At 38.5% G+C, this 9,421-nt stretch overlaps 1 protein-coding gene across 1 annotated transcript in view; it reads left to right on the top strand.

The window, feature by feature from the left end:
* Positions 1-9,421, top strand: part of shtn1 (shootin 1) — an 83,142-nt gene that overhangs the window by 2,459 nt on the left and 71,262 nt on the right. The window contains exon 2 of the mRNA XM_048608937.1: positions 2,542-2,594. Within this exon, the coding sequence (XP_048464894.1) occupies positions 2,542-2,594 (53 nt within the window). The remainder of the gene's footprint in view (positions 1-2,541; positions 2,595-9,421) is intronic.

Raw genomic sequence — 9,421 nt, 5'->3', positions numbered from 1 at the left:
ACAGCAGGCCAGGCAGCATCAGAGGAGCAGGAAAGCTGACGTTTTGGATCAGGACCCTTCTTCAGAGAATTTTTCTGAAAAGTATTTTCTGAAGAAGAGTCCTGACCCCGAAACATCAGCTTTCCTGCTCCTCTGATGCTGCCTGGCCTGCTATGTTCCTCCAGCTCCACACTGTTATCTCAAGCCTTTGGACAGAGGTTCTTAATTACCTTCTGAAGAAGAAGGACTCAAAACCTAGCTCTGATTCTTTCTCCACAGTTGCTACCTGATCTGCTGAGTTTCTCTAGCACTTTGTTTCTGATTTCAATATCCCCAATCTTTTGCTTTTATTCTTAATTGGTCACATTCATGCTACTCTTTGGGGAGTCATTAGAAATAGAAGTGACAAAGAAAGATTGGAAACATGACAGCAATCTTTCTTAAAAAAAAAAAGGCAGTAAGTTAAATGCAGCAAATTAAGCCAGTGAGCTTATCATTTGATGTAGGGGAAGCCTACATCAAAAGAGGGTGGCATGGTGGCTCAGTGGTTAGCATTGCTGCCTCAAAGTGCCAGGGACCCAGGTTTAATTCCAGCCTTAGTTGACTGTCTGTGTGGAGTTTACACATTCTCCTTTTGTCTGCCAGGGTTTACTCCATTTGCTCCAGTTTCTTCCCACAATCCAAAGAGATGCAGGCTAGGTAGATTAGCCATGGGAAATGCAGTGTTACAGGGATGGGGTGGGTCTCAGTGGAATGCTCTTCAGAGGGTCGGTGTTGACTCAAATAGGCTGAATGGCCTGCTCCCAAACTGTAGGGATTCTATGAAAAGGCATTGTGAATGAAGGTATCGTAAAACAGCTAGGACAAAAAACATGATAGACCTTGTTAACAAAATCCATGAATTTGATATATTTACATTTCATTAAAAATTATGATCTTGTATAACACAAGCAATGAGTTTATATGGCAGAATGACAATGGAATAAGAGATGAGAGTCTGAACGAGATTGGATGCTGCCAAGATCAGAATAAAGCAAAAAGTGTTTGTGAATAGATCTGTATCAAAATGACAGAGACTAGTAGGGGTGCCGTAGTAATCAGCACTTAGCCATTGCCATTTGAGGTGAATATAAATGATTTGTTACTAGGGACAGAAACAAAGCTCCATTTTCAGATGATATGTAATTTGGCATAGGAGTGTCAAACAATGGAAAACAGGCAAACTGAGTGCATAGATTTTTTAGATATGTTGGGAAGATGGCTCGTATATATTCTCATTAGCTTGCATGATAAATTACATTTAATAAGACTGCAGAAAAGAAATAAAGATAAAGAAAATGACTCTAGGCTAGAGAATAAAACACCAGACATGGCTCTACAGGCATTGGTGTATATTCTATTGAAACCAGTTATATGGCAACAGTAAGGTAATTTAACTATACCCTGTTTTATAAAACCACAGCATGATACTGAGCCTGTATGCAGTACTGACAAGGCCAAATCTGGAGGACTGCAAATTATTCTGGTCAGGATTACAGGAAGCATATCCAGGCATTGCAAATGATACAGTAAAGGATAATCAAACTGTTACGCAATTCATGATATCTGGCTATGAATTCAGATTTAAGACTCTAGTTTTATTTACCTTTATGGAGGGCTAAAATATTGAAAACTCTTATGGATGGTTGCAGTACAGAATCAGGAGATATAGCTTCAAACTCTGAAGAGGCAAGGTGCATTGACAGTTTATATAATTGTTGATTGTCACAGTATAAGATGGTTCTCCCACCAAATCTGCACCAATGATTGTCTTAGTAACTATCTATTTATTTAATCTCTGTCTACACCCATCAATAAATAAGACATATCATCTAAAGGCAAAGGAAGAGAGTAAACCAGTGACTGAAAAGACAAACTTCTTTATTACAAACCATGTGTGAAGTAAATTTTACACCAATAGATGATAATTGGTCAGCAAGGAAAATCAATCCACATCTTATGAGGTGAATAAGAGCTGACCTAGCTTCTGTGAACAGACAAACACAAGCAATTTTAAGCTGTCATTATTCTGTCTGAGCAGGAACCAGCATGAGTGTCATCTGATTATACAAATGTTCCACAGATGAGTACTTTTTCACATGGCATTTTCAAAGGGCACCTTCAGCGGAATGTCCAAGCAGCACAAAGTATAAAACCATGCTGCTTTTCATTGACAAACATAAGAGAAATGGATGTAGGAGTAAAAATTCTGAATATCTTTCAAATATCCATGTAATTTTCTCGTTAAAGTGTGTGGTTTGTGGATTCCAAAGTCTATTCACCCTGTGTTTAATATTTTCTTTCTTGTCCTTTAACTCTATGTATGATAATCTTAACTAAATGTCTATCCCTTACTGGAGGTAACTTTAATACAGAGCTTTGAATTGTGAATAAATACCTTTTTCCAGTATTTTAAGCTTGATGAATAGCCATTGGTACTTCTACAATGTAATATCCCGGAGTAAAAATTGAATATTGTATTGTCTTGATTTCTATGTGAAGTGTCTTTTTCCTCCACTTTAGCAATTGACGAATGTGAAGAACTGATAAAAGAAAATGAGAGAATAAGAGATCAGGTTAGTAGTTTTCCAATAATTCAAAACTGACTGACTATCCTATATGATATAGAATTCTTTAATTACTTTATGGATCAAAGAGATTTGCGCTTGGTAATAGCTCCTATATACGGCCTACTATAAAATCCCTACAGTGTTGAAGTAGACCATTCAGCCCATCGAGTCCACGCTGACCCTCTGAAGAGCATACCAGCCAGACCTATCCCCCCTTCTATCCCTGTAACCCTGCATTTCTCATGGCTAACCCACATAGCCTGTAGATATGATGTATTTTTTTAAAAGCATAAGCTAGTAGATATTTTCTAATTAACCAATTCGAATATGTTATTACACAACGCTGGAGCAGATGGGACTTGAATCCAGGTGTCTTGGCCCTGAACAGGGACACTACCACTGTGCCATAAGAGCCCTCAAGCATGAGCAAATTAAGCTTGCAAAAAGTAAGCTATTTACAACTCCCATACATGGTATTCATTTATCCCTGTTATCTACTTTACCACTGAATCAGTTTGGCTCTCCACATCCCTTGTGCTGTTTTTCACCCCCAACCTCACCTGCTTTCATGACCTGATTGGACCTGTTACCTGCATATTGACAAATCTTGATGCTGTTTTAACACCACCCCCACCCTGAAGCGCATTCCCCTCTTGCCTTTCCCTACTCACTAAACAGGTAAATAGGCTTGTTCTGTCCCTACTGATCTAGTACATTTTTGTTGTCCAATAACTCAATCCTCTGCCACATGTAATAAGATGGGTTCTCAAATTCTATGCTGCACCTCCTCTCTCCAACTGTTCTAATAATCCAAACATCTTCCAATGTCTTTTCTTTCTCCAACTGTCACCTTGCTCATTCTTTTCCTTTACCATGACCTCTTTATCCTTCCTTCCCATGCTTTCCTCATTCTCCTCCTCCTCTTTCTTAAACTCTTTTCTTCTTATTTCCCTATTGCGTCCCGTATGCCTCCTTACATTTTCATCAATGCCTACATTTTCTATTTTACACTCCACTCTTTTCCTGTAATGCCTTTTTCTTTGTCTGTCTCTCTATCCTGCTCCATTTATGCCTATGTCTTTCTCTTCTGACACATGCCTGTCCTGTCCCCATCTCCCATACCCTTTTCTCTCATCTTGTCTTCCTTTCTCCCTCCTCTTCCCCTCTCTTGTTATTCCTTTCCTTCTGTGTCCAGTTATCTTCCTTCTAATATGGTATTAGAATACTTCATTTGCTCTCAATTCTTTATGTGAAACACCACACAGATTGACTAGTTAATTACTAATTATAACTGGTCTATTCAAATCCTCCTTAATTATAAATTTTGAATGGCATTTATAGAAATGATGTGGTTCAAAATGCTCACTGCAAAATTAGGTATTGTATCTTAATTGCATTTTGTTACTAAAATGTTTAGAATTTTGCTACAAAAAGCAAACATGACATTTCTCTCATGGGATGTTACAAATTTTGATTTATTGTAAAAACAAGCCATCAGTGACATAACTCTATATATGTTATCCTTAAGCTGGACAATGGAACTGAGGTAAGGAACTGTCTTTGTTTATACAGCCTTACACTACAGATCATTGGTACTGTTGCAATAATAGAATTTTTCATTAACTTCTATTAATTCAGCAGATTGTTGTTCATTTATTGTCATTTTAATGTATTGAATGTATTCCAAAGTGAATTATTTAATTAAATATAATTGAGTATTTAGTGGATTCTGGGTCAATGGAATTGCTGAATAGGTTGTGACTTTAATGGAAATCTATTGTTAATTATATCTTAACACAATTACAATTGTGATCATGCAGCATAATGTTATGAATCTTGAGCAGGGATCATAAAGGTAATTGCCGTGTGCTTTTCCAATGTGTTGCATAAAATATACCTTACTTTAATTGTTTAATATAAATGTGTAAACCTATAATATAGGTTCTTTTTGGCTAAAGAATAGTGAAAATAAAAGCTAAGTAAAATTAAATCATTTTAACCAGTAGTGTTGATGGACCGAACATGAATAATCTAAACATGAAATTTAAATTTTGAATTGTAGAATGATCTTGTCCGGAGTAAGAGCAAATTTATTTTGGAGTTTCATCCTCATTCAATGTCAAGTTCATGTGGTAACTAAAATATTCTAAACAAAGTTGATCTCGCCTTAATAGTGTGTAACATTGTTATCTACTCAGTCAATCAAACATTATGCTCTTAAATATAATTTTAAATTCACATTAGCACACATTATTGAGCAAGAAGTTCTATTTGTATCTTAGAAAGATGGTTTCTTGCAGATAACTCTCCATTGAGTGCAGGAGCTCTGTATGTTAAGTGATGTTTGAAATAATTATTGAATTTTCACATTTTGTTACTATCGCTGAGAAGTATGGTTATATGTTCTCAGCATTTGCTAACAAGTCACTCAACCTTCCCAAATGTTATCTGCACGCTCATCATATATTAGTATGATTCCCTTGCTATTAATGTGTCTTCTCTCAGCCACATAATTGATAATTCATAAAATTGAGCTGCCATCCTTTAATCATTCATACAGACAGGGGTAGCATTAAGACAATGCACAAGGTTCTGAGCCAATCAGGGACACTCCACTGAAAGAATCCCTTGCTGTAGTAATTGTTAATTTCTCATCACTCTGTCAACTCCTTTTAGTTCCCTATTGCAAGTATAACCTATCATGATGTTATCTGTACAAACTTGACACTTGATTCGGTAAAAAAGGCAGCACGGTTGCTCAGTGATTAGTACTGCTGCCTCACAGTGCCAGGGATCCGGGTTCAATTCCACCCTCGCACGACTGTCTGTGTTGAGTTTGCACATTCTCCCCTTGTCTGTGTGGGTTTCCTCTGGGTGCTCCTGTTTTCTCCCACAATCCAAAGTTGTCCAGGTTAGGTGGATTGGCCATGCTAAATTGCCCACACTGTCCAGAGATATGCAGACTATAGCCATGCGAAATGCAGGGTTTCAAGGATCGGGATGGGGAAGGTCTCGGTGGAATGCTGTTCAGAGGGTCGGTGTGGACTTGATGGGCTGAATGGCCTGCTCCCACACTGTAGGGATTCTATGATTGTAAATTGATTTTGATTTCAATGTTTGAAACAAAAATGTAAGGGCCCCAACTCAAACCTTTGCTAGAGGCCCCTTCAGGGCAAAGCATCTTTCCTGCTTCAGAAGAGAGTACAATACCTTAATTTCACAAGGATGTGTTGGAAAGTGGTGATTAAACATTTGAATCCAACCATATTTTTACTAATACCTGTTGGCACAGTTTGTTTTCATTCTCTTTAAATTATAAATTCAGTTCGGTGTGGTGTTGTGTAGATAACAGTTCACAAGATGGAACTTGTAAAACACAATGTACAGTTGGCAGTCCTGTGCTATAGTGTCATTTGTATCTTCAATGGCACGTTTGCACAGAGCTTTGTTTGCTGACCAATGAAGTTGATTATTCAAACAGAGATTTCAGTACCCTAACATTTATAACCTTTAAATTATTTACTTTTAAGGCTGTCCAATTGACTATTTTTGAATGTAAATTTACTCCAGATTGGGAAATGAAACTGTTTCCTTTACGCACACCAGGGTCAGCATCAATGATTTCCAGATAAGTAAAAGTGCCCAATTGTAGGGTCAGGAGCATGTGCCATATTTACAAATATGCAAACAAAGAGCAACAGTAGGCTACGTGGCTTTCTAGCCTGCTCTGCCTTTCAATATGATCATGAGTGATTTGATTTTAACCTCAACTTCACATTCCTGCACGCCCTAGTCACCTTTTATCCCCTTAGGTAATCAAGAAGCTATCTACCTCTGCCTCAAAAAAAATTTAAAGAATCTGCGTCTAGTGCCTTTCGAGGAATGGAATTTCAAAGACACTCAACCTTGTGAGAGAATTTTGTTCTTCCTCATCTGTTTCTTAAATGGGCAACACCTTATTTTTAACCATGGCCCCTACAAGGTGGGATCTATAAATCTAACACATTTTAGGGTTGGGCAGAATTGTAACTGCATGTAAACTTTCTAGTGATTATGACTTTGGAAACACCAGGGGAATCATGTTTCATTGCTGAGCCAGGAAACCCACAAGTGCAAAAAGAATGCTAGAAGAAATAATGCATTACTTGAGAGATGAAAAATCACAGGAGACGACTGGAGAATAGCCGATGTTGTTCCTTTGTTTAACAAGGGTAACAGATAATCAGTGAAATTGAAGTCCAGTGAGCCTTATGTCAGTGGTAGCGAAATTACTGGAAAAGATTCTTATGGATAGGATTTACTCTCATTTGGAAAAAAAATAAACAAACAAGCACTAGGCAGCATGGCTTTGTGCGGGGAAGGCCATGTCTTACAAACTTGATTGCATTTTTTGTGGAAGTGACAAAGATGATGGATGAGGGCAGGATGGTAGATGTTGTCTATATGGACTTTAGCAAGGCCTTTGACAAGGCCCCTCGTAGTAGGATGATGCAAAATGTGAAGTCATGTGGGATCGCAGTGAGCTGGAAAGATGTATAGAGAACTGGCTTAGTGATAGAAGAGAGAGAGTTGCGGTGGAAGGGTACTTTTCTGACTGGAGATCTGTGACCACTGGTGTTCTGCAGGAATCAGTGCTGTTGTTTGTATTATACAGCAAACCTTTTATTAACTGGCACCTGTGGGACCCAGGATGTGCTGGTTAATCAAATATTCCGGATCATAGAACCCCTACAGTATGGAAGCAGGCCATTCAGCTCATTGAGTCCACACTGTCCCTCAAAAGAGCATCCCGCCCAGACCTAAATCCCTACCCTATCCTTGTGACCTTGCATTTCCCATGGCTAATTCACCTAGACACTATGGGCAATTTAGCATGGCCAATCCACCTAACCAGCACATATTTGGATTGTGGGAGGAAATCAGAGCACTTGGAGGAAACCCATGCAGACACGGGGAGAATGTGCAAACTCCACACAGACAGTTGCCTGAGGGTGGAATTGAATGCAGGTCCCTGGTGCTGTGAGGCAGCAGTGCTAACCAAGATAATCAAATGGTCCACATAACTGATGTAAAAACACACACTAAGTCTTAGAAATATAATGCAGAGGGTATATGCATCACTATTACACTTTATTTACAGCATGAATCACTTAAATAATAATGCAACTTTGCCTTAAGTAAAACTTACCCGCCTTCTCAGTCTCACCCTCAACTGATTACTCAAATATCACTGTAGATTGTCGTATTTGCAGAGAAATTGGAAATTTCACCATCTGTTGATATTTTGTGTGGCCATTCGATTGAACAATAGGTATGTTTACATTGAGGTAAATAAATTTAAAAACTTTAATAATTAGAAAAAATAATACAGTAAACTTCGCAGTATTTGAGGTATGTAATTTTTGCTGGTTTATCAAGAGTGCCAGTTCATAAGGTGCCGGTTAAAACAAAGTTTGCTGTATATAATTGATTTGGAGGAGCATGTAGGTGGCCTGATTAGTAGGTTTGTGAATGACACAAAGATTGGGAGAGCTGCAGATAATGGGGAGGAATTGCCTAGAGGATACAGCAGATAATAGATTGGCTGGAGACTTGGACGGAGAAATGGCAGGTGGAGTTTAATCCAGTCAAATACAGGATGATGCATTTTGAAAGATCTAATGCAGGACAAGAGTATGCAGTAAATGGCAAACCCTTAGTAGTGTCAACATACAGATGGATCAAGGTGTACAAGTCCACCGTTCCCTGAAAATGGCAACACAACTGGATAAGGTGGTCAAGAAGGCATATCGCATGCTTGCTTTCATCAGTAAGGGCATCGAGTGTAAAAGTTAGCAAGTCACTTTGCAGCCACTTAGTTAGGCCACATTTGGAATATTGTATACAGTTCTGGTCACCACACCACCAGAAGGATGTGGAGGCTTTTGGAGAGGATACAGAAATGGTCTACCAGGATGTTGCCTGATTTGGAGACTACTAGTTACGAGGAGTGATGAACAAACTTGGTTTGTTTTCACTTGAACATTGAAGGGTGAATGGCAACCTGATAGAAGTTTACATAATTATGAGAGGCATGGACAGAATGGATAGTCAGAGTCTTTTTCTCCGGGATAGAAATGTTAAATACTAGGGTACAGAAGTTTAAAGTAAAAGGGAGTAATTTTAAAGGAGATATGAGAGATAAGTTTTTACAAAGAGAGTGTAACTGATTGGAATGTGCTGCCAGAGGAGGTGGTGGAGGCGGATACAATAGCAACTTCTAAGAGGCATCTTGACAGGTATAGGAATAGGCAGGAAATAGTAGAATACAGACCATATAGAGGCAAAAAGATTTTAGTTCAGTTTCGGCATTGTGCGTTGGCGCAGTCTTAGTGGGCCAAAGGGCCTGTGCCTGTGCTGTAATTTTCTTTGTTTCTTTGTTTTTTGTAAAAAGCTGTTCAGCAAACTGACATATATCCAGATCCAACCCTAGAATAGTCAGTTTTATATTTCAACTTCTATTTCTCAAAGTAATGCCTTCTCTGAGTAATCTTTCCACTTTAGGATTTATGATCTGCCTTTATGCTATAAGCTCATTGCGTGTTGCAAAAGGGAACCAGAGAGCACACCAATACCAATTTCCATTTGTTATTATTTTAATGTAGTGAAATATACTGGGACTTTACAGAAGAGGCTATTTCTGTTAATCGAATACCAAACATTGGGCAAGCAGTGTGATAAACCAGAGACTGTGAAGGGTTCAAGAGGGGTGATGGTGAGATAGAACTGGATTCCTTCAACTTTGTTGTGGAGTCTGGTGTTGTGGCTTTGAATGATGCAATTGAGAGGAATTG

The sequence above is a fragment of the Rhincodon typus genome, chromosome 20 (assembly GCF_021869965.1).
Source record: "Rhincodon typus isolate 14 chromosome 20, sRhiTyp1.1, whole genome shotgun sequence".
Classification (NCBI taxonomy): Eukaryota; Metazoa; Chordata; class Chondrichthyes; order Orectolobiformes; family Rhincodontidae; genus Rhincodon; species Rhincodon typus.
The sequence above is the reverse complement of the archived record's forward strand: the minus strand, read 5'-3'. Positions and strand labels throughout refer to the sequence as shown.